The sequence below is a fragment of the Podarcis filfolensis genome (genome assembly GCF_964270895.1).
Source record: "Podarcis filfolensis genome assembly, chromosome: 8".
NCBI lineage: Eukaryota > Metazoa > Chordata > Lepidosauria > Squamata > Lacertidae > Podarcis > Podarcis filfolensis.
The window spans coordinates 42,571,655-42,594,919 of NC_139611.1; the positions used below are offsets into that span (position 1 = coordinate 42,571,655).

Genomic DNA, 23,265 nt, shown 5'->3' on the forward strand with positions numbered 1-23,265 from the left:
AGTCACCCCACCAGACTATCCAGCAGCGGGAAGAGGGGCTAATTTGGCTCTGACGTAGGAAGGGCGGGAGGAGGCGGACCTGGAGAAGCCCCGCCCCCGGTCCAAGAGGCTCGTCTGTCGCCGGGGCAACGGTTTATGTCACCCTAGACATAAGAAAGGGTAAGAGCGGCCCTTCTGGTGCGCGGGATTTTCGGGCTCCTGAAAACCCATCCGGCTGCAATCCGAGCTGCTTTGGGTAGAGAGCGCGGGACTCGCGTTTGCCCCTCTGTGGGCTGCAAGTTTCCTAGACCTTTTCAGTCTCTGGACCCGCCTTTAACCAAACATGCATTTGAGGACCAATCTTGTGATCGTTTACCACACATTTGCACAGCGGTGGCGCTGCTGTTGCGACCCACCTCGGATCAGGCCGTGACCCACAAGCGGGTCTCGCCCCACCACCACTTGGACTAGATGACCCCCGCGGCCCCTTCCGACTCCACTATTCTATGACCTATGGCTGGGGAACTTCCGGCCCAGCAGAGGATGGACGGACTACAATTCGCATCCTCGTCTCTGGCCACACTGGCTGCTGGGAGCTGCGGTCTCTACCAGCATCTGGAGGGCCATGAATGTCCCCGCACAGCTCCCCATCCCTGCATTAGCCCCGTTCCCGCCCACGATCTCGAACTGCTTTCGCAGCTGTCTGAGGGAGCGGCATCCCCCTCCTCTTCTGAGGGGAAACTACTAGTTCTGCCGCCTTCCGTTCCAGCTGTGCGGAAGTCCGGTAGTTCCTTGCGCAGTTTCCTGTGGGCGGCTTTTACGTTCCCTCCTCCGGGCGGCTGCAATCCGGAAATTCCGCCTCCGCGCAAGGGCTCGGTCGGTCGGTCTAGGAGCCGCGCTGCTGCACATTCTATAACGACTCTATGGCGCGGGGAGAGGCCGTCGCAGCTGCCGTCGCGGGGCATTGTGGGGCGGGCAATGGCGGCGCCCGGCAAGCGGAGGGTCAGGCCTTGAAGCGGCGGCCGCGCGGCGGCGGAGGGTGAGGCTGAGGCGGGCAGGGCTCTGCCCCCGTTTCTGTCCCGAAGGCGAAGCGAGGCCGGGCAGCGGGTTGGGCGGCGCTGCTGCTGCTGCTGTTGCTGCCGCTTTCAGCGCGGTGTGTCGTCCAGTGGCAGCGCGTCCCGCGGGAGTCTGAACGGCCGAGCAGCCCCTCCAGCAGACCGATTCCCCCCGCCGCCGTTAGGCGCCACCCCCCTTGCCGCCCGGTCCCCGTCCCGCTGACTCGCGTGCCTCATTGCCTCCTCGCAGAGAGCCCTGCAATGGGGGACACCCCGGCGGAAGAGGCGTCGCTGCACCGGCTGGAGGGCCTGGCGCCGGAGACGCAGGTCGGCGGCCTCCTGATCAAGAAGAAAAGCGCCGCCGAGGAGCAGCACGTCTTCAAGATCCCGGCGCCCCGCACCTCCCTGCTGGGTCTGGACCTCCTGGCCGCCCAGAAGCGCCGCGAGCGGGAAGAGAAGGACAACGGGGCTGAGGACCGGAAGAGGTCCCGGGTCTCCTCCTATAAGGACTGGGCTGAGGGCAAGGACGAGGGCGCTGCCGGCGAGGAAGAGGACGGCGACCCAGCTGGGCGCAGCAGCCGCAAGGACAGGTGAGGGGAGGGCTTGGGAAGCTGCTCTTTCTGCAACGGTAGCTGCTTCTTAGGGAAGAAAGCAAGAGCTGAACTTGTTGGGGTGGAAACTTCCCCAGTGGGTGATTACCCTACAGCTCAGCCCTCCTCTTCTTCCACTTTCCAGGCATTATCGCTCAGCCCGTGTGGAGACACCATCTCACACTGGAGGAGTCAGTGAGGAGTTTTGGGAGCGCAGCCGGCAGCGAGAAAGGGAACGCCGTGAGCATGGGGTTTATGCCTCCTCCAAGGAGGAAAAAGAGCGCAAGAGGGACCACGGCCGGGAGCGGGAACATGATCGCAAACGGGACCGAGGTAATTCCTGTTCATGAGTAGCTCCGCTCCCCCAGGACTGCCACTGGTCTTTTCACTGGGTGGGCCATGGTTGATCATAGGTTGCCTCCACAGATGAGCGGGACCGAAGTCGACGCAGCAGCAGCAGCCGCTCAGAGAGAGAGGCCTCCTCAGAGAGGAGCAGCAGTAGTCGGAAGAACGAACCAGAGAGTCCTCGCCACCGACCCAAAGGTGCCCTCTATCTGCCCACTCCACCTGGATGATGGGGAGCGTCTGTAGACTGTTGCCTTCTTCTTCCTCTGTGTAGGGGGTTGGGTGAGCAACTGCTGGGCTATGCGTGGCTGTGGCACATCTTCATGGCAGTTGTGCTGGGACCCTGGGAGCAAAGGGTGCTGGGGTGGCAGAAGGGGGAGCAGTCCAAACCAACTGGTGGTTTCCTTCTTGTGCCTAGATGCAGCTACGCCTTCCCGCTCCAGCTGGGAGGAAGAGGACAGTGGCTACAACAGTTCACGCCGCTCCCAGTGGGAGTCTCCCTCCCCCACGCCCTCCTACCGGGACTCAGAGAGAAGTCACCGGGGATCTGCCTCCCGGGATAGCGAACGGCGTGATCGTGACCGGTATGGAGGTGCAAATCAAACTTGGGGGTGTGGGGATGAGGCTGATTGAAGAAGCCTGGCTGGAGCAAGCAGTCCTTGCCCTCTGGGCTGTTGCATTGACTATGTTTCTCCTGGCTGCTCTCACAGGTCTGTCAGGAGCAAGTACCCAGAGGACACCCCATTGCCAACGCCTTCATACAAATACAATGATTGGGCTGACCATCAAAGACACTCTGGTGCAACACCTTGGCTCTCCAGAGGCAGAGGTTAGGGACTGGGCAAGCTGAAGTGGGGGAGGAGGACTCAGTAGTCTGGGGCCAGAATCAGGCCTTCATGATACCTTCCATTCTTAGGAAGGCGTGAAGATGGTGAGGATGGCATTGCTTTTGAAACTGAGGAGGAGCGACTGCAGTGGGAAGATGACCAGCGGGTGAGTGTGCAGCACTCTTTAACACTCGATCCCAAACAGACACCCCCTCACTGGGGTTATTTATCTTCTTCATCTTGTACCTTGGAAAGTGAGGGTGCCCAGAGTTGTTTGGCTCTCTCTTCGGGGAGAGCTGGAAGTGAAGGAAAAGGGCTTGGTGGTTGTCAGATGTGAGTGTTCTTGGGCTCAGGCCCTGTGTGGGTAATGGCTGTGTTTGGTGGCCATTGAAGGCTGCCTTTTCCAAAGTGCCAGCTCAGCTCCAGTGAGGTGTGTCATAGTGAACAAGATTGGTGAGAGTGTGTCTCTGGCTTGCATTGCTGAAACTTTCTTCTTGTCCCCCCCCCCCCCCAGCAAGCTGACAGGGACTGGTACATGATGGATGAGGGCTACGACGAGTTCCACAATCCCCTGGCTTCTTCATCAGAGGAGTACGTGAGGAAGCGGGAACAGCACCTGCAGAAGCAAAAGCAGAAGCGCATCTCAGCTCAGCGTAGGCAGATAAATGAGGTAGGGGAGTGCTGGAGAGGGTGGCGCCCAGTGGTGGTGAACACATGACCATTGTCACTGGAAAGGCTCCCTTAAAACTGAGGGCTGCTGAGTGGCCTGGCCTTGTTTTCTGCTTGGTAGGATAATGAGCGCTGGGAGACCAACCGCATGCTGACAAGCGGCGTGGTGCACCGACTGGAGGTGGACGAGGACTTTGAGGAGGATAACGCTGCGAAGGTTCATCTCCTGGTTCACAACCTGGTGCCTCCCTTCCTGGATGGGCGCATTGTCTTCACGAAGCAGGTAGGCCAGACTCTAAACAAGTGGTGGCAGCAAATGGGGAGGGGGGAGTTGAAGTTGGGGCAGGGCTGTTCCTTTGTGGATCACTTTTCTTGCTTCCTTCTAGCCTGAGCCCGTCATCCCCGTCAAGGATGCTACTTCCGACCTGGCGATCATCGCCCGCAAAGGCAGCCAGTTGGTGCGCAAGCACCGCGAACAGAAGGAGCGCAAAAAGGTACAGTCCGAGTTTCTGTTGGGTCTCTCTCTCACCCCCCCTTCTTGTGGGCTTAATCTCCATTGAGTAAGGAACTTGCCTGCTGGGGGCAAACTGTCTTTCCAAGCAGGAATGTAGCTGCAGCTGATTGAGACTTTATTTTATGATTGAAAATGTTTCTATTCTACCCTTCCTCACAAAACAACAATAGTCAAGTCCAGAATTGTGCTGGTTTTGCAGGGGTCAGTAAATTGCAGTTTAGTGTCAAGTTGCAATTTAGTGTTGAGAGGCTGCGTTTAACGGGCAGGTGTGGCTACCATTCAGAGCAGGGATGAGTGAACTATATGTAGCATGCCAAAGTCTGAATAGTTTTCATGGAGATCTCTCTCTCTCTCTCTCTCTCTCTCTCTCTCTCTCTCTCTCTGTGTGTGTGTGTGTGTGTGTGGTTGCTGTCATTTCAGGCCCAGCACAAGCATTGGGAGTTGGCAGGCACCAAACTGGGGAACATCATGGGCATCAAGAAGGAGGAAGAGGAAGAGGGTCCCAACCAAAAATTGGCAGAGGATGGCACTGTGGATTACAGGTAGGGGCCTCGCCTGCTGCAGGATGACAGCAGCAAGTAGGGCTTCCAAGGGAGGATGGCCTTGTGAGGCGATGACCACAACACCTGAACTCTCCTTTCAGGACAGAACAGAAATTTGCTGATCACATGAAGGAGAAGAGTGAAGCGAGCAGTGAGTTTGCCAAGAAGAAGTCAATTGTGGAGCAGAGGCAGTATCTGCCCATCTTTGCTGTGCAGCAGGAACTGCTGACAGTCATTAGGTGAGACCTTTCCCCAGCCCCTTGCCCTCAGCCTCAGCAGCAACTTCTCTCTGCTTTACTGGGTGAGCAGGGACCTCAGGGTCCAGATGAGGGGCCTAACTTTGGGGAGCTGGTGACAGAACCTGTCTCTTCTTCTTCTTGCAGGGACAACAGCATTGTGATTGTGGTGGGGGAGACAGGCAGCGGGAAAACCACGCAATTGACACAGTACCTGCACGAGGACAGCTATACGGACTATGGCTTGATTGGCTGCACGCAGCCCCGCCGGGTGGCAGCGATGTCAGTGGCCAAGCGTGTCAGTGAGGAGATGAGCGTGAGCCTTGGTGAGGAGGTGAGCACAGAAGGGCAGAGGGGGGAGGGGGCCAGTAGGAAGCGCCTGTCTTGGCAGTGCTGGGGGGTGAGGGGGGGCAGGTTTTGGTTTGGCTCAGCTGCAGGTAAGATGGTCCCTCATCACTGTACCCGTGGCGTGATGTGCTCTGCTTGTTGGCTTTTGTTAAGTTCTTCTCACATATTTCTCTCCTTACCCCCGATATCTCTCAGGTGGGCTATGCCATCCGCTTTGAGGATTGCACTTCAGAGAACACTGTGATCAAGTACATGACGGATGGGATCCTGCTGCGTGAGTCTTTGCGCGAAGCCGACCTTGACCATTATAGTGCTATTATTATGGATGAAGCGCATGAACGCTCGCTCAACACAGACGTGCTCTTCGGCCTCCTGCGTGAGGTCAGTACTTGCTTGGTGGGACTGTGGGTGGATTCACTTAGACTTCAGTTGCTTATACAGTGCAGTGTCCCAGAAGGGGAGCCCTTGTTTGAGTCTTGTGCAGAAAAAAGCCAAGAGAGTCTTAGGACACCTTTAGCACCTTTATTATGGCACAATAAGCTGTCATGGGCTCATCTCACATCAGATGAATGAAGTGTTATCCTTGTGAGATGACCTTACCTCATAGGTGTCCACTTGACTGCTTTGATGTATGGAATGGGCACTGTTACAGCTGCCACACAATACTCATTCCACATTTGTAAAGAATCAATTTTTTTAGTGTGGCAGCACCTACAATTTGGAACTCTCTGCTTATTGGCATCCAGCAGGCACCTTTGCTGTACTCTTTCTGGGACCTGCTTAAAACATTTTTGTTTAGGCAAGCCTATCCAGGCACGTATATTTTGTCACGTGTTACTCTCTTTTTGCTTTGCTGCTGTTAGTTGCCGTTTAAATGTTTTACCTGCTTGTTCTTAATTATTTTTATTTCTCGTAAGCCTCTTGGAGGTTCTGCTGCAACCAAGCAGTATAGAGTGGTACCTTGGAAGTTGAATGGAATCCATTCTGGAAGTCCGTTCAACTTCCAAAATGTTTGGAAACCAAGGCATGGCTTCCAGTTGGCTGCAGGAAGCTCCTGCAGCCAATAGGAAGCCTCAGAAGTCATGTCGGACGTTCGGGTTCCAAAGAACGTTTGCAAACTGGAACACTCACTTCCAGGTTTGCAGCTTTGGGGAGCCAAAATGTTCGAATTGCGCAAGGCGTTGGGGATCCAAGGTTTGACTGTATAAGTTTTGTTAAATAAAAATAATAATTTAAAAATTCTGATCTACAGCTATAGCAGAAACACATGGCTTGCAAGGGAGGGGTATTGTAAGCAGTGTGAAAATGAAGTGAAATACAGAAAAGGCAGTTGCAAGTACCTAATTAATTCACATTTATAATCCAATACATAAAATGGGTTAAAAATGCTTTGTCTTGGTTCAGTCCAGGAGTTATAGTACTGGATCTTTTTGCCATTTGTGTTGAGACTGGCCTGTTTGTCCTATGTAGAATTCAGAAGGGCCTCTCTGGCAGGTGATGGATCACATTTTTTAAAATTGTTTTTTATTGAAATATTTTCACGGATAACAAAGGTACATATAGCACCTCTGTCTTCAATTCACAGTTTTTTCTACAATTCGGTTACATTTGGTGAGAGATACTGGTATTGTACACATTGTGAGTTTGGGGTGGGGTGGGGAAGAGGTGAGAGAGAGAAGGGGATAGTGTTATTTCCTTCTTTTGCAAAGTGTACATGTCGAGTTTTGTGTCGGCATCACATGGATAGGTTCTTTATCGATTCATTTATTTATTTTCATTGACTGTGCAGGAGATTGAGGAGCCCAGAGCATGGTTGGTTGCTTTAGGTTGGCTGCAGTGAATTTTGTTCCTGTGTGTGAGGGTCTGGGAGTTGTTGGGTCAAATTAGCCATATCAATTTCTGTGCTGTCACCGGGGGGGGGGGTTATGTTGTTGTCTTATGTCGGGGGTGGGTGGGTTATGTAGTTATTGGCCTGTGTATGTAATAAAGGGGAAACACACCAGGATGAAGTTATCCTCTTTTGTATGTCCCTGTGCTAATTTCAGTTTGTTGGTTAGCTTTTCTAGTACGGCTGTTTCCCATACAGTTTGGTATCAGTGGTTCATGTTCACTCCTGACATGTCTCTCCAGTGTTTAGTTTTGATGCTCCTAGCTGTTGACAGTAGGTGGCATAGATCACATTTGAAGTGAGCAGGTGAATGAATGCCTGTTGGGGTGATGTTTTCAGGCCTTGCCCTAGTAGTGCCAGAGTAGACATGGAGACAGAGTTGGCACTGTGGTCTGCTTTGGAGAAAACAAAAGGGATTAAAGGGACACAATTTTTACATCATAAAAGCAATGTTCAAAAGTTGGTGGGAAATTGTTTTAGCCTCCCAAGAAACAATTTATACATGACCTGAGAGTGGCCATTGTGGAGCAGAGAGAGGGAGCCTGTGATGTAAAGCTGCTGAATTGCAATACAGTAAGAGGTTTGCTGTTCTCAGTTGTTGATGGGACTGAGACAAAGCCTGTCGTTTGTGCCCATTGCCCCTATGTCACTCAGGCAGCTCTTCTTGCCTTTCGTAACAAGGAAGCAGAGTTTTGACACAGAGCACCATGCAGCCAAGTACAATCCCTTTGTTACAAGAAGGAATATTTCTCTTTGTTTCTCTCCTTCTGAGAGGGGGATGAAATGGGCTACTTCTGCATCCAATGTTTGGAAAGATATGCCTTGTGGTCTTCTCTCTTGCTCTGTGGGTAGGTGAGTCTTCCCATCTTTCCTTTTGTGACACCTGCCCTCTTTTCCTCCTACAGGTTGTGGCCCGGCGCTCAGACCTGAAGCTGATTGTTACTTCAGCCACCATGGATGCAGAGAAGTTTGCTGCTTTCTTTGGGAATGTGCCCATTTTCCACATTCCAGGTCGCACCTTTCCTGTGGATGTCCTCTTTAGTAAGGTATGTAGAGATCAGGGGAGCAGGGATTTGTCTGCTTTTTACTTTCTGGGAGGGTTGTGGACCATGGCCGGGAGGGTGTGTTAAGTCTCTTCCCTCTCTCTTTCAGACCCCGCAAGAAGACTATGTGGAAGCAGCCGTGAAACAGGCCTTGCAAGTCCACCTCTCAAGTGCCCCAGGGGATATTCTGATCTTCATGCCAGGCCAGGAGGACATTGAGGTGCATACTTTTGAGTGAAAGAACCCCTGAGTTGCCAGCCCTGCCCTCTCTCCTGCATGCAATTCACTCTCACCTTTCTTATCACAGGTCACATCGGAACAGATTGTGGAGCACCTGGAGGAGCTGGAGAATGCACCTGCCCTGGCTGTCTTGCCCATCTACTCCCAGCTGCCATCTGATCTGCAGGCCAAGATTTTCCAGAAGGTATTGAACTGGGGTGTGTGTGTGTGTGTGTGTGTGTGTGTGTGAGAGAGAGAGAGAGAGAGAGAGAGAGAGAGAGATTTTCCATCTGTGCTTGAAGAGCAGGGGCTGGTGTGTGTTTCTGTGGGGAGAAGAATTGCACCTGCCCCTAAGCTTGTTGCTTGATCTTTTGTCTTCTGCATTACATGAGTTGGAAGGCTTGGGAACTGCTGTTGTTCTTTGTACAGAGACTTCTTGCCATGTGTCTTCCAACACATAGCAGAGGAAGGCTGTCTTATTTGGAATGTGTGTTGTTGTGTCCCATCAAGGAAGTTTCAGGACTTTGTTCTGCTATGTTAGGTGTGAGCCCTGAAAGCTTGTATCAGGTCAGCCCAAGCACAAGGAGAGAGGTAGCGGAGTTGCAGTGCAGTTGCCAGTTTTCCCGAAGCAACATCGGTGTCTTGAGGCAACTGGTTCCAAAGCATCATGGAAAGTAGAGTGCTATCAATGAACAGCCAGGAGCAGTTAGAACTGGAATTAGGCCTGGAACCTGGGCAGCTGCAGACTGGAGTCATGGAAGAGCAGGTCAAAGGCCGTAGAGCAGAGCATTGAACATGCACCAAGGGAGTGAAAAGAACAGGTGAAAACCTGAATGAAACCAGACTTGGAAGCGTCTTGCAGACAGTGGGGCATCAGCACCCAGTATTATGCACCAGTGGATAAGACCAGGCAGGAGACTTTGACCCTTGGCTGGTGCTGACCTGAGAGACTTGCTAATGTGGAGAGCTAGAGAGTTCAAAGCGTTTAGCTCAAAGAGCTTCCCTTGGCCTGGGAGGAGATGGAAGTTACCTTCTGCAATTGACACCTGTGTTTCTGGCAGGCACCAGATGGCGTTCGGAAGTGCATTGTGGCCACCAACATTGCAGAGACCTCGCTGACGGTGGACGGGATCATGTTTGTGATTGACTCTGGCTACTGCAAGCTGAAGGTGAAGCGGGTTGGGTTGTGCAGAGCCCTGGAGCCTGCAGGTTTAGGCTGAAACCGTGGCTCATCTAACCTCTTTTGCCCCAGGTTTTCAACCCACGAATTGGCATGGATGCATTGCAGATCTACCCAATCAGCCAGGCCAATGCAAACCAGCGCTCGGGCCGAGCTGGAAGGACGGGCCCAGGTCAGTGTTTCAGGTAGGAACTGTGTGTGTGTGAGCAATCCCTCCTGCCAGTGTTGGGTGGGAGCTGCAGGGGTGTGTCTTTGACTACGGAAGTTAACTTTGCTGGGGTGGTAGGTCTCCCAGGGCTGCCCCCATCTGAGCAGCTGTTTTCTCTCCTGGACAGGCTGTACACCCAGAGTGCATACAAGAATGAACTGCTGACAACCACAGTCCCAGAGATTCAGCGCACCAACTTGGCCAATGTAGTGCTGCTCCTCAAGTCCTTGGGTGTGCAGGACCTGCTGCAGTTCCACTTCATGGACCCCCCTCCTGAAGACAATATGCTAAACTCCATGTACCAGTTGTGGATCCTTGGGGCACTAGACAACACAGGTAGAGGGTGCAACCTGGTGAGGTGATGTGGTGTGGCATAGCTGGGAGGCCTGTCTCTTTTAAAAAAAATTTTTTTTATTGATTTTAACATATAAATTATAAAATGTACCACAAAACATATCACTTATACAATCTTTTTAGACTTCCATCAGCACCTCTGATGATCCACCGTTTTAACCACTTATGCATTTCTTAACAAATCATCCTTCCCCTTCTCCATTTTTGCAATACTTCCAATAATACTCCTCACAAAACTTATTGCAAACCTACAAACATCGTCTGATCTTCACAAATACTTTTCAAATAGTCCATAAATTTACTCCAGTCTTCTGTGAATTTCTGGTCCCGCTGGTTTTGAATCCTTCCTGTTAGTTTATCTAGTTCTGCATAGTCCATTAACTTCATCCTCCATTCTTCAATCGTTGGTAATTCTTGCTTCCATTTTTGGGCCAGTAATATTCTTGCTGCTGTTATTGCATATAAAAAGAGCTTACATTCCTTTCTATTTATATCACTCAGCTGGGAGGCCTGTCTCATTAGTGCTGCCTTCCCTTTAGGTGGGTTGACATCCACGGGGCGTCTGATGGTTGAGTTCCCCCTTGATCCGGCTCTCTCCAAGATGCTGATCGTTTCCTGTGACATGGGCTGCAGCTCGGAGATCCTGCTGATTGTCTCCATGCTCTCTGTTCCAGCCATTTTCTACCGGCCCAAGGTGAGCCTGATCTCAAAGCGGGGAAGGGGCTGGGCAGTTCCTGGGACCTTAGCAACCGCCAGGCTGCATTGCCACCTCCTTCCCTCCTCCTCTCTTCACCTTCCTGTTTGTTGCCTTCCCTGCAGGGCCGGGAGGAAGAGAGTGACCAGGTGCGGGAGAAGTTTGCTGTTCCTGAGAGTGATCACTTGACTTACCTAAACGTTTACCTGCAATGGAAGAACAACAGCTACTCTACACTTTGGTGCAACGAGCACTTTATCCATGCCAAGGCCATGCGCAAGGTGCCTGCTGGGAGAGGGGGAAAGTGGGTTGGGCAAGGACCTGAAGGGGGCTGTGGGCTCCAGGCTTGACGGCTCTTGCTGCTCTTCCAGGTGCGAGAGGTGCGAGCACAGCTGAAGGACATTATGGTGCAGCAACGCATGAGCCTGGCATCCTGTGGCACTGACTGGGATATTGTTCGCAAGTGCATCTGTGCTGCCTACTTTCATCAGGCTGCCAAACTGAAGGTGAGCAAGAACTTGCACCGGGGTGTGTTTTGGGTTGGGTTTTGTAAGGGAGTGGGTAGGTAGACAAGTGAGTGGGTATAAGGAACATCATGCTCCCTGTTGCAAACGATGGTGCTACCCATCTGTGCTTCATAGCCAAACCCCCCCCCCCCATTTATCTTCCCTCTTGGTTCTACCTGAGTTCAGCTTTAGTACCTCTTCCTGTAATCAGTCACTCCTGCTATGGATTTGATGTAGGGACTCCTAAGAGCCAATTTCTGCTTCAGCCCACAAGGCATCCCTGGCCATGCTATCCCTTTCCTTATTCCTGTATAGTGATCTCACTACTTATCGCTCCTTCTAGCTTAGCAGTGGTTTCTCCCTTTTCTAGCTGGGTTTCTGTCCGTTGAAAGGCTGCTGCTTGATTGTCTAGAGCAGCGGTGGGGGGAAACCACCAGTCTGATTCAGACCAGCAAAGAAGTCTAGCCTTTCACACTTTTCCATTAGGAGGTTTGGAAGCCTCCTTTTACTATTGTGCCCCTAACCCTTTTAAAGCCCTTTCCCCTTTCCTTCTGCTTCATCCCCCCCCCCCCCCCCGCCGACCTGGTTCTGTCATTTATAAGATGCTTCGGGGGGGCAGCATCTTCATGGTAGAGTGCCTGCTTTTGATGGAGATGCTCCTTGGCTCACTCCCCAGCAAACACGAATCAGGTAGCAGGTGGTGTGAAATATCTTTTAGGGAGGATAAAGGTATATGTTATGAAGGCTAACACCCCCACCAGCATCGGAGTTGGTGTTGTGCTTGGGTCCCACTTCCAATCTGGTCAGCCCCTATGAGAACAGGATGCTGGACTACCTAAGCACCCTTAGGCTGATTCAGCTTCCTCAGTTGTGCCAGGGCAGAGCCTGTGGGTGGTTGTGCTGGGACTGTGCTGACCATGCTCCTTCTTTGCTTCAGGGGATTGGCGAGTATGTCAATGTCCGCACTGGAATGCCCTGCCACCTGCACCCAACCAGCTCGCTCTTTGGCATGGGCTACACACCTGATTACATTGTCTACCATGAGCTTGTAATGACCACTAAGGTGAGTTTGTGTGAGTGAGGGGCTGCCTGTAACGGCGTTAGCTCTGCTGTGGTCTTTCTTTCCTAGTCATTGGAGGGGGCGTGTCTCTCAGCTTCCCCATGGGCTGACCAACCCTCCTGTCTATCCCCCTACAGGAGTACATGCAGTGTGTCACTGCAGTGGATGGTGAATGGCTGGCTGAATTGGGACCCATGTTCTACAGCATCAAACATGCTGGCAAGTCTCGCCAGGTAAGGGATTTGAGCTGGAGCTGCTGGTGTCTGCAGAACCAGTCCTCCTGTTTTGTAGCTGCTCTCAAGGTTGGTGTTTTTTTCTGCTGCTGTAATGCTGAGGAGCAGACTGAGCTTGGCTCCCTCCTTCCTTAAGTAGTGGATGGGGTGAAGAGCTTTCAAGGGGGCTGTTCCTCTGTGTGCCCATAGCTAAACTTGTCCTGTATAGCAGGAAGGGGCAAAAGGCAGATTGTGGCTTCCCTAAGGCTGCCTGGCCAGTTTCCGCAAAGGAGCACTGACCTTAAGTCTAATCCAGGAAAGCATGTCATGGGCTCTCCTAACTCAGGCTAGCATAGCTGTTCCTTAAGTGTTGGGGTATCCTGAGTGTGCACTCTTGCTTTGTCAATTTGAAACATATTCCAGTAAAAAAAGAGTGCTACGTCGGAAGGGTGAGGTCAGCTCCTGCCTGCTTCAGTTGCATTCAGTCTGCTTGCTCTGCCCCAGGAGAGCCGCCGAAGGGCCAAAGAGGAAGCTTCAGCCATGGAGGAGGAGATGGCTCTGGCCGAAGAGCAGCTGCGTGCCCGCCGAGAGGAGCAAGAACGCCGCAACCCAGTGGGCAGCGTCAGGTATGCTTCTTTCAGTAGGGGTGGGTAAAGAGGAGGGTGCGTGGTTGGGCCAAGCAGTGTGAGTCTGACATCTTCCTCCTCCCCTCCCTTTAGGTCCACCAAGATCTACACGCCGGGACGCAAGGAGCAAGGCCAGCCTGCCACCCCACGCCACACACCAGCTCGCTTTGGTCTGTAACCCCTGCCCTCCCAGCTCTGTACAGAAGACCCTGCTGTGCTTAGTTGGGCAGAGCCCACCTTGGATGGACATGGAAAAAATAATTTTATTGTTTATATAAATGTTGCTGCTTCCTGACCTGATTTTGAGCAGTTGCTTTTGTTTGGCCTCTTCCTTGGTGCAAGGTTGGGGGTGAGGCTGGAGCAAGGTGTGTTTGGGGTGTACCTGTGGGGAGCCCTGTCCTCTCTCGGCCCATCCTGCTTTCTGCCACCTGCCTCCCTTTTGCCTTATACACGCTCACAGCATAACATGTGGTTTTTTTGGGGAAAGTGGCTCAGCACTTCCCCATTTATTAGCTTAGTATCTGCACAAGTTCTTTTTTTCTTTCTTTCTTCTTCTGCATCAGAAGTCACATGATTAGTCGATCGGCCGGTCCCTGTCCAAATATTCACTGGAGCCTGGCGCGGCAGGCACCAAGGTGTGTCCTCTGCTGGGCAGGGAGGGAGCCAGCGTGTGTGGCGAAGAGTAGGTATCCAGCAGCCGTGGCGGGGCTAGGACAGGTTCCACTTTGTAGCCAGCACTTTGCTTTGTTTCCGGCTCAAGCAGTGAGAGCTGCAAATGGTAATGATGATGATGATTTGGGGTGGGTGGGGGAGGTACAGCAGGAATGGCTTTCTACATCCATGCTGCTTGACTTGACTAACAATCAGTTTGCTCAGGGAATCTCTACAGGAGACTGAAAATAAGATAGCATCTATTTGAATGCTATTACTTCATTTTAGACTATTGTACACAGCATTGGTCCTCTTAAGAAAGGGCATGTTTGCACCCACCATAAATGATTGAGAGGGAGTGGAAATGGCTTCTGTACACCCAAGGACTAAAGTCAATTCTAGACATAATGTTGGATAAAGAGTTTATTTAAATACTTTTCCCTCCCAATACTGGTATGTAACTCCATTAGAGGTCAGTTGGGGAACTGTGGCCTGGTCTGCTACCGGCCCCTGGCTTTAAGCATGTGGCCCTCTGGATGATGATAGATTCCATCAGCCCCAGCCACTATTGCCAGGAGTGAGGGGAGACAGAACCTCACAATAGCCAGAGGGCTACAAGCTCCCCACCCTTGCAGGAAAGCTGTGGGGCGGGGGGGGGGGGTATTTGCCCAGGGCCCATCTCACTGGCTGCTGGAAAAAGATTGCTGTATAACAGAACTCCATAGCCTGCTATACCAGGCAGTTCCTTACAGAGGCTTCACCACACTGCTTTTGCAGGCTTTTCAGAGGTTTCTGGTGCTTTGTGTAGGGTGCTATGATGCCCCAGCCTGCATGTGTGAGCCGAGAAAATAACTTTTTAAGCCAAGCTTGTGCAAAGTGCCTTCCTGCCATCAGAGGCATCTTTTGCCTCAAAAGATTGGTCCAGGCAGTCCCTGGCTTGGAAGTTAACTCACGTCACTGAAGGAGGTTGTGAGTCAGCAAGTCCCCTGAAGGCAGGGAAGCGCCTTGGTGCTGGCATTGTCCAAGGAGAGGAGTGGGGGAGAACAGAAGCACTTACTCATCCGCTGGGAACGTAGGCCAAGGCTGTGGTAGTACAGCACCTGGGTCCAAATCACTGCTGTGAAAAGCCTGCAACCAGAAAGAGGAGACTTTGTGTGTGTGTTATTTCCCTTAAGATTTCATTAAGGCGCTTTTTTTGTAATACAATACAATACAATACAAAATGAACAAAAACGAAAAGAGAAAGAATAATCCCAATAATGTCCCAGAGTAGAGGACAACAAGGAAAACAAAAGGAAAAAAGAGGAAGGAATATAAAAGGAAAAGAGATGTGAAAGGGACTTCTGATCTTCTGTCTCTGCCAGCTCAGGATGTCCATGGCTTCATTCCATTCCTTCAACATCATAACTCGTGCCATTTGGGTGTTTCATTCCTCTAGATACTGGTGTGAAGGACTTCTCCATTTGCTACCTCCAACTCTACCATTTCACTCTCCTGTTCTGGAAATCCTTTTTTGATATTGTTCTCCAAAGTCTCTGTGCCCTCTTTAATACCATTTTCCATTTCATCCTTCTCTGGTCCATTTTCATTCACCATTTCATCAATCTCAGCTCTGATCTCTCTTAACTGCTCATCCAATAATTGCTGTAAGATGGCGACAGTCAATGGAGTGTCCAACAATGTATTTGCCATACTGAGTGTTCTTAATCTTATTAACAGTTCAATACGCATCTTAAAAACTTAAGACCTTAAGGTCTTCACAGCATTCCTTATCAAACCACATTTCTTTCCCTCAGTGACATAGAAAAAATACTTTCAGTTTGAAGTCAACAGTTTTGTCAAAAAAAAAACAGAATTAAAAATAAAAGATTTCTAACAATCCGAACACCCTTGATCATTAAATGATAAACTCTTCTTAAGAAGGTAGCTCACACACCAGATGTAAATTTCAACTGGCAGACAGAGAACCTCTCAGTTGTAATTTATAGCAGTCTTGAAGGTAATTGGAGAAAGGGAGGCTTCGCTCACCTTATGCCCTGAGGGTGTTATGTGGTTTGGGGGCAGAATGAAAATTCTTCTCTAAGTCACTCACCTCCATCTGGGTTCTCAGCTGCTCAGTCTCCAGACATGGAAAGCAGCTTTTCTTTTTCACACTATTTTTCCAAAATAAATTCAATAGCTAAGATTTATGGCTTTGGCTATCATGAATCACTACGTAATCATCTCTGTTGGTGAACCATCCGCTGTTCCTCCTCTGGCAGTCCGAGGATCTGTGTTTTCAAGGAGTGGATTTGCGCAACACACAGGCTCTGTGGTCACTACCAGGCACTCCTTGTGGGTTGGATGCTGGAAGCCTACTTCTCTGTGCTCTTGCTGCTGAACTGCAAAAGCCTCCACAACAGCACTTGTTCAATGCCTTCTCATTAAATGATGTGGGTGGTCTGGGGAATCCTTGGGGTTGTCCCATCTTCTGCCATGTCTCCTGTTATGGCAATATTGGCCCACTCTGCATTTGTGGGTTTAGGGTTCCAGAAGTACTTTACTTCAAATAATAAATGCCTGCCTTGCAGGCTCACAGAACACCTTGCCACTCACTCATTACCTTCCCTGCTGGGAAACTGAGGCAGCCTACTGAGAGTGCCTCAGGGTGTCACTTTCTGCCATCTGGACCCCTGGGATTATTGGCCCTTCACTACCGAGCCTTCCACTCACCTTGAGGCGCTCACACTCAATACGCCGCTCATCCACTTCACTTTTCAAGCGTTTATTCTCTTGCTGGAGTCTCTCCATTAGCCCATGGAGGTGGCTGTGGAAAGAACCTGCGTTAACAAAGGGGAACTAACAGCCATGCAGCAGCCTTTGGACTTAAACATGAGGATAATAGGACAAGGAAAGGAGGAGCGCCTGAATTTTAAAAACACCTCTTGTCCTGCACAATATTTGGAGATATGGGGTAGAGGCAGGGGAAATTGGGACCCGCAGGTGAGCCTGCTGCCCACCCCTTGAGGAAGAGCAGAAGTGTGGGAGGCCTGGAGGAGCCCCCCCCCCCCGCCCGTGTCAGCCTGCTGCACTTACTCCCTCTCGCCCGTCAGCTGAGCAATTTGCTTGATCTGGTCCCGGATCTTGTCGCCCAACTTCTCGTTCACCTGCCTGCAACGAGACACCAGTTGGGAGGAAGTAACAAGGGGCAAGGAAAGGTGGTAAGCAGTACTGCTAGAGCCCATTCTCACCCACCCCAGGAGGAGGAGGCGGCCAAGCCAGGTGGCACAAACTCACTTCTGCTCCTTCACCCACTGGCTGACGTTGGACACCACCAACTCACTCTCATGATGCAGGCGGTAGCTGTCGGCCCGTGCTGTCTCCAGGGAGGTCTGCAGGGATTCCACCTGCCAGGTAAGAAGAGGGCAGTCTAGGAAGGCCACCCTGGCATGGTTCCAGAAGTGCAAAGCAACCTCCACTGGCCCCTCCCCTCTCTTGCCCCTAAACTATTCTGAAAGGGCTAAAGAATGAAGAGCAGAGCCAGATGCAAACAAGACTCCCAAATGGCAACCACAAGGTCTCTGGTGAGCCACAGACCAAGAGTCCTGCTGCAGCAGGCTCAGAGCTCCACCTGGTGCAGCATCTGGGGGTCCAAACCAGGAAACCCAAAGGCAGAGGATCAGGTCTAGAACATTTCCCAGTGCCTGGTATTCAGAGGTAGATTGCCTCTGGACAAGGAGGTTCCACAAAGCTATCATGGCCAACACCTACTGGCACATCTCTTTGTCTTGAGGTTGTCTACTGCCCCATTTAAACCATTCTAATTGGCAGCCGTCAGCACACCCTGTGGCAGTGAGTGCCATCGAGTTCTACGTTGTGTGAAAAGGAACCTTCTTTGGTCTTCTGCAAATTCATTTGCTTGCCCCCCCAATCTCAGTGGGTGGTCTCACTGTGCCACCAGCAAAACCTCAACCTTGGTCAAGTTCCACTTGAGGACAGCATCAGACCTTAGAGAGGATGTGGACAAGCGGAAGAGGATGCAAAGGAGAGTATCAGAGATGCTCAAGAACTTGGCAGGGCAACCGGCCCTGAGGAAAGGCTGGAGGAGAGCAGCAGCGGGTGAAGGGAGGGACAAGACAAAGCTGGAGGAAGCTGAGCAACAAAGAGAAGGAAAGGAGAGAAAGAACGAGATCAGCTGAGCTCTAACTCTGGAGAGAAGAATAAACCAAGGCTTATAGGGGCTGAAGGGTGGGGAGGGGAGGGAGAGAGTATTTGCTGGGCAACCTCAGTGCATGGGGTGCAACCAGCTCTGGCTTTGAGGCTAGACAGGCTTGTTGCTTTCACAACTCCCTGAGGCAACCAGCCCAGCCTGCTGTGACCTTTGTTGTCACCTCAGCTTGTGAATGTGCCACCCAGAAGCCACGAGGACTCTCTTTGGATGCTTCGCTTAGGGCCTTCTTCCCCAATGACTTGGGATCTGCTTTCTTCCTAGGGCAGCAGAGGTGGATGGTGCCCCTGGGGAGTCCGGGGGATGAGTCTCCTCCCCAAGCTTTACTTACGTCCCGGCTGGAAACCACAAACTTCTGCCGGAGGACGTTGACTTCGTTCTGCAGCTCTTCTCTCTGCCAAAGCAGCCCCAGGAGAGGACCAAAGGAAAAGCATCAGCCACCTGAGGAGGACTTGGCTGTGTATCCCTCCACCCTGCAGGGAGCCCCTCGTCACCTCCTCTGTCGCCTGGTGACACTTCTCCTCCAGCGAGGCCAGCTCCACCTTCATCACCACCAGCTCCTCGTCCTTTTCGGCCAGAGCCCGCTCGGCCGCCCGGTGCTCCTGCTGCCAGTGCTGCACTTGGCTGCCCAGGGCGCTCAGCCGCTCCTCGGAGGCACAGGCCTGTGAAGACAGAGGAGTTGCCCGCTGGGTGAGCTTGGGCTGAGCAAGAAGGCCCCTCCAGCCCTCCCTCCCTGGGCCAGGGATGCTCACCTCCTGCTCCCTCTCCCTCTGCATGGCCAGCAGCTGCTGCAGCTGTTCTCGGGAGCCGCTCAGTTCTTCCTCCAGATGGTCTGCCCTGTGCTGGGCAAGCTGCAGCTCCGCCTGCAGGCAGGACACCTCCCGGGTTCTCTGCTCCAGCTGCCAAGAAGGGAGGATAGAGGTCATCTCCCGGCTGGCTGTCCTCCAAAAGGTGCTCAGGTTTGGCTTGGCCTTACCTGCTCCACCGCCTCCCTTTGGCTGGCCTGGCAGGACGTGGCCTGCAGCCGGAGGTCCTGGGCAATGTTCTTGGCTGCAGCCAGGGACTGGTTGTTCTGGCGCTCCTTCTCCTGGGCAGTGTGCAGCTCAGTGTGGAGCTGGGAGAGGGTGGCCTCCTGGCGCAACACCTGTGGAGTGGGGTGGGGGAGGCAAGCCTGGTCAACCTGCAGGAAGACAGGCGAGGGCGGGGGGAGGTGGCAGTGGCAGCACTCACCTCTGCTGTCTCCTGCTGCAGCTGCAACTGGGCGTGTTCATACTTTCTGTGGAGCACCTCCAGCTCCGTCTTCTGCTGTTTCAGCTGCTCACGCAGAACACGGCTCTCTGTCTCCCGCTCTGTGGCGCAGGTGTGCAGGCTCTGGGCTTTCCACTCTTCCTCCTGCAACTGCAAGGCCAGGGGGCTGTCAGCTCCTGGGAGACTTGGCACATGCCTCCTCCCTGCAGCCCTGCCCAGTGGCTCACCCTGCACTGGCTGCTCTGGAGCTGATGCTGCAGCTCCTTGCATTGCTGTACCAGCTGGCTCTCCTGCTCCTTGGCCCTTCGCAGCTGCCGCTGCAGCTCCTCCTCCTGGCGCTTCTGCTGGCCCAACTCTGCCTGCAACTCATCCAGCACCGACTGGTTCCCTTGCACCTGTGGGCGGCACATACCAGAAGGCTTCAGGCTGCCACCAGGCAGAAGCAATTGGCTTGGCTGAGATGGCAGTTGCCCTTCAAGCCCTTCCACTTTCCCCTTCCCCACCTTCAGCTGCAGGCTCTTCAGCCCTTCCCGGCTGCTCTGTAGCTTCTGCTGCAGCCGAGATGCCTCCTTCTGGTGCTGCTGGGATTCTTGCATGGCTGCCTGGTGCTGCTGCTTTGACTGGCTCAGCTCTCCCATCAGTTGCTCCAACAGTTCTCTGGGGAAGGCAGAATCAGCAGCAAGAATAAAAACACTGGGTCAAAGTGGTTCCATCTAGACCAGCCTCCTCTTGCTGACAGCAGGCAGCCCATCACAATGCCTCAAGAGAAGCCCCAAGTGGGACCTGAGGACAACAGCTCCCTTCCCACTGCTCTTTGATCCTTCACAACTAGTAGCCACAGAAGGCGCCCCTCCTCTTCTGCAATCCTTTCCCCCCATAGAGACTCATGTCAGGGCCTAAGGAGACCCCCACCCCCTGCCATTTGCCACTGCAGCTGCTACCTTTTCTGCTCCAGCTCTGCTTCAGCAACGGAGAGCCTTTCATTGAGAACCCGGAGCTCTGCCTCCAGCCGGCGGCCAGCCTGTGTCTGATGTGTGAGCTCTGTGAGCCGCTCACTCAGCTGCTCCTGGGCGTTGTGCAGGCTGCTCTGGGCCAGCAGCACCTGCTCTTCCTGCTGCGCCAGCTCCTGGGCTGTGGGGCGGAGGGAGGGTCTGAGATGCTGGCAGGAGCCCCAAAGGGGAGCAGAAGAAACCAGCAGGTGGGCTGGCTGAAGCATCCCACAAGGCTCTGGGGAGGTGGGAGAGGGGATGGGTCCTCGGCTTGCTTCTCACTCCCACCTTTGCTGCTTTGCTCCAACTGTTGCCGCTGCCCAGTATTCTAGTCTCAACGATACTGACAGGAATTTCCGGCCTCCAGCCTCACACGTCCTGGCCCCACTCACCAGTTTTCTGGTGCTGCTCCTGGCTCTCGTGCAAGTTCCGCCGCAGGGCCTGCACCTCGGCACACAATGTGGCACACTCTGCTCTGCTGTGCTCCAGCTCCCGCTGGGCCTTCTGCAGGCTGGCCTCCAGGTGATGGGCACGGGCACGCTGCTGCTCCACTTCCTGCCCCTTCTCCTGCAGGGTGCTGCAGGCGTGCACCATCTCCGCCTGAGACTTTCGCAGGATTGCATCTCGCTTCTGGATGGCCTGTGGGAGGGAGGGAGTGCAGAGAGGGAGTCAGCCTCAGACAAGGACCCACACACCCCAGCAAGCCTCCCAACAAAGGAAGGCAGAGGTGCTCACCTGCTCCCTTTGAGCAACCAGCTTGCGGCTTTGCTTGAGCTCCATCTGCAGCTGCTGGACCTGCTGCTGCTGCTTGTCCCTCTCAGCTGCTGCCTCCTCATACAGGCTTTGCAAGTTCAGCTCCAGGTGAGCCAAGTCTGGAAAAAAAGGTGGCCTCTTGCTCAGCACCGGCCGAGCCCAGCCCGACGTCTGCCCAGGCCAAGAGTGGGAAGGTCTGGCCTACATCCTTGCTACTTCCACTCATTCCTACCGTTCAGAGCGCTGCTCTTCTGCTCAGTGACCCTCACCAGCTCCAGTTTTAAATCCTGCACCAGGCCCTGGTACTCCTCAGCCTGCCGCTGGTGCTTAGAGCTCTCCTCTTCCTCTTTCAGCAGCTTCTGCTCAGAACAAAGAGAACCGCGACTCAGCCTGGAGCCCTACATCTCCAGGGCTCCCCCCAGCACCCCCCAACAAGTGTTGTGGCCCGAGAACAGGGCCTACCTGCCTGAGGGTCTCTGCGGCGACTATCTGGCTTTCATAGCTGCCGTTAGAGCAGCTGTGAGTTGCTTTGTAAGAAGCGAAGTCCCTGTGCAACGTGGCCAGCGCCGCCTCTTGGTCTAGGAGCTGAAGAGCACACAGCAGTCAGTCAGAGGAGGCTCCCTCTTCTGCTGCCCGTGGGGTTGGGGGCCGAGGCCAGGCTCACCTGGACACGGTTGGCTGCCAACTGCTCCTGCAGCGCCTGGATGGTCTCTTCAGAATGGCAGGCGAGCTGCCGGCTCTGGGCCAGCTCCACCTGGGTGTCGCGCAGCTCCCGCATCAGCTGGTCGGCGGTGTCTTCCGCCCGGCTGGCCTGCCAGCATTTGCCCTTCAGCTCCTCCTGCAGGATCTGCTGCTCCGCTTGCAACCTATAGAGGGCCTCGTCCTTTTCCTTGGCCTGCGACAACAGGGCAAGCGCAACTTAGGGCCAGGAGAGCAGCCAGGCTCCCATTGCCACCGCCTTCCCCTCTGAACCGGGGCCCCTACCTGGCAGGCGGCCTCCTCCTCCAGGCGCTGCAACTGGCACTCCAGCTCCCCGGCTCTGCTCAGCGAGGCCTGGAACTTCTTCTTGTAGAGCTCCAGGCTACCCTCCAGGAGGGTGCTGCTGCTCTCCACCTGGCCCAGCTGCTCGTGCAGGTGCCGCTCTCGCTCGCTCTGGCAGGACAGCTCCCGCTCCTGCTTCTGGGTCACTTCCTCGTAGTAAAGGAGCTGTGGGGGGGGAAAGGGAGGTAGGCAGCTCTGGGTGGGAGGGTAGGAGTGGGGTGTGGGGTGCAGCCAGCTGGCTCGGCTCACCTGCTCCTTGAGGACCTGGCACTGCTGAAGCAGCATCTCCAGGTCCAGCGTCTGCTTCTCGATCCGGCACTCGCGGGACTGCAGCTTGCTCAGGTTCTCCTGGTTGCGCCCCTTGCAGATATCCAGCTCCTGCTGCAGGCGCTGCAGCTTGTCTTGCAGCTGGTCCATGTTGGCCTGGTGGTCCTGCCGGGCAGAGAGCTGTTCACCCCGCAGCTGCTCCAGGGCGGCGGCCTTGCTCTGGCTCTGCAAACAGCACAGCCGGGGGGGAGGTTGTCATGTGAGTAAGAGGAGGGGTGCCTTGGAGCTTGGTCTCCTCTCTTCCCCACGCAGCAAGGAATAGATCTGGCCCCAAATTGGCTCCTTCTCCCTGCAGTCAGGGGTTCTGGGTGTGCACCTGGAGGAGGGGCAGCCCACAAGAATGCAGGGAGGCTGCAGACCGTTGAAGGGAAGGGACTCAAACTTTAGGGGGTGGCAGGAAACTGAGATCAGCTGGTAGGGAAATGGGGGCCAAACTGAGTTTGCAACCACTCCCCACCCCCACCCCCCGCCAGAGGGAACAGACCTTGCTGAGGGAGGACTCCTTCTCGTGCTGGAGCTGGCAGATGAGCCGAGTCTGCTCCACTATTGCCTTCTCCTGCTCAGAGCAAGAGTCTCGCAGGCTCCTCAGCTCATCCTGCAGGTGGTGGAGCTGCCCCCTGAGGTGGTTCACTTCGGCCTCTTTACCTGCAAGCTGGCAGTGCCAGGGGACAGATGAGCATCCTCAGGAGGCTGCCAGGCAATCCACACATTCAGACCATCTCATCCTGCCCCTTCTCTCCCACTCCTGGCCTGGCTCTTTTCCTCTGCGCTATGTGAGGCAAAGTCCTCCGGACCCTCATCCTCGCACTATGGCCCCAACTGCTGCTTGTCAAGATAGATCCTGAGCTGCCGACTTATAGTCATTCCAGCTTCTGGAACAGATGAGAGCCCAGGGAACTTCACTGTGTGTTGCCCTGCGATTTGCCTGCCTGTTTCCAAACACCAACCTGCTGA

At 53.6% G+C, this 23,265-nt stretch overlaps 2 protein-coding genes across 16 annotated transcripts in view; one reads left to right on the forward strand and one right to left on the reverse strand.

The window, feature by feature from the left end:
• Window positions 1–80: 80 nt before the first annotated feature.
• DHX38 (DEAH-box helicase 38) lies at window positions 81–13,390 on the forward strand. 2 transcript variants are annotated; one of them, XM_083626223.1, is made up of 27 exons: window positions 81–159; window positions 1,285–1,624; window positions 1,770–1,957; window positions 2,051–2,167; window positions 2,388–2,553; window positions 2,680–2,798; window positions 2,886–2,962; window positions 3,311–3,466; window positions 3,587–3,748; window positions 3,852–3,959; window positions 4,400–4,521; window positions 4,623–4,760; window positions 4,905–5,091; window positions 5,301–5,486; window positions 7,899–8,039; window positions 8,146–8,256; window positions 8,344–8,460; window positions 9,317–9,424; window positions 9,508–9,620; window positions 9,771–9,979; window positions 10,537–10,691; window positions 10,817–10,972; window positions 11,063–11,197; window positions 12,135–12,260; window positions 12,395–12,490; window positions 12,974–13,095; window positions 13,189–13,390. In XM_083626223.1, the coding sequence occupies exons 2-27, from the start codon at window positions 1,296–1,298 to the stop codon at window positions 13,271–13,273; spliced, it is 3,729 nt and encodes a 1,242-aa protein (XP_083482349.1). In that variant the 5' UTR covers window positions 81–159; window positions 1,285–1,295; the 3' UTR covers window positions 13,274–13,390. The 2 variants fall into 2 exon arrangements, with proteins under 2 accessions (XP_083482349.1, XP_083482348.1); XM_083626222.1 differs by lacking the exon at window positions 81–159 and adding an exon at window positions 890–1,018.
• Window positions 13,391–13,534: 144 nt separating this feature from the next.
• Window positions 13,535–23,265, reverse strand: part of PMFBP1 (polyamine modulated factor 1 binding protein 1) — a 79,139-nt gene continuing 69,408 nt past the window's right edge. For 11 of the 14 annotated variants that reach the window (XM_083626216.1, XM_083626215.1, XM_083626212.1 and 8 more), the window contains 21 exons: window positions 22,796–22,963; window positions 22,234–22,476; window positions 21,928–22,149; window positions 21,608–21,838; window positions 21,406–21,528; window positions 21,176–21,302; window positions 20,926–21,062; window positions 20,583–20,829; window positions 20,143–20,332; window positions 19,705–19,858; window positions 19,429–19,596; window positions 19,184–19,351; window positions 18,930–19,097; window positions 18,706–18,852; window positions 18,448–18,615; window positions 18,285–18,347; window positions 17,023–17,132; window positions 16,822–16,896; window positions 16,459–16,552; window positions 14,804–14,874; window positions 13,535–13,864 (listed from right to left, as the gene is read on the reverse strand). In XM_083626216.1, the coding sequence (XP_083482342.1) occupies window positions 13,804–13,864; window positions 14,804–14,874; window positions 16,459–16,552; window positions 16,822–16,896; window positions 17,023–17,132; window positions 18,285–18,347; window positions 18,448–18,615; window positions 18,706–18,852; window positions 18,930–19,097; window positions 19,184–19,351; window positions 19,429–19,596; window positions 19,705–19,858; window positions 20,143–20,332; window positions 20,583–20,829; window positions 20,926–21,062; window positions 21,176–21,302; window positions 21,406–21,528; window positions 21,608–21,838; window positions 21,928–22,149; window positions 22,234–22,476; window positions 22,796–22,963 (3,135 nt within the window). In that variant the 3' untranslated portion in view covers window positions 13,535–13,803. Of the gene's footprint in view, window positions 13,865–13,889; window positions 14,875–16,458; window positions 16,553–16,821; window positions 16,897–17,022; window positions 17,878–18,284; window positions 18,348–18,447; window positions 18,616–18,705; window positions 18,853–18,929; window positions 19,098–19,183; window positions 19,352–19,428; window positions 19,597–19,704; window positions 19,859–20,142; window positions 20,333–20,582; window positions 20,830–20,925; window positions 21,063–21,175; window positions 21,303–21,405; window positions 21,529–21,607; window positions 21,839–21,927; window positions 22,150–22,233; window positions 22,477–22,795; window positions 22,964–23,265 lie in introns of those variants that run through there. The other 3 variants (XR_014551271.1, XR_014551272.1, XM_083626210.1) reach the window with 2 other exon arrangements.

What these genes read in the sequence shown, in the direction of transcription:
- DHX38 (XM_083626223.1), top strand. Translation starts at nt 1,296, where the DNA reads ATGGGGGACACCCCGGCGGAAGAGGCGTCGCTGCACCGGCTGGAGGGC. An exon ending in TCCTCGCCACCGACCCAAAG is followed by an intron (nt 2,168 to 2,387) that starts GTGCCCTCTATC and finishes TCTTGTGCCTAG; the next exon opens with ATGCAGCTACGCCTTCCCGC. An exon ending in ATGCCAAGGCCATGCGCAAG is followed by an intron (nt 10,973 to 11,062) that starts GTGCCTGCTGGG and finishes CTGCTCTTCCAG; the next exon opens with GTGCGAGAGGTGCGAGCACA.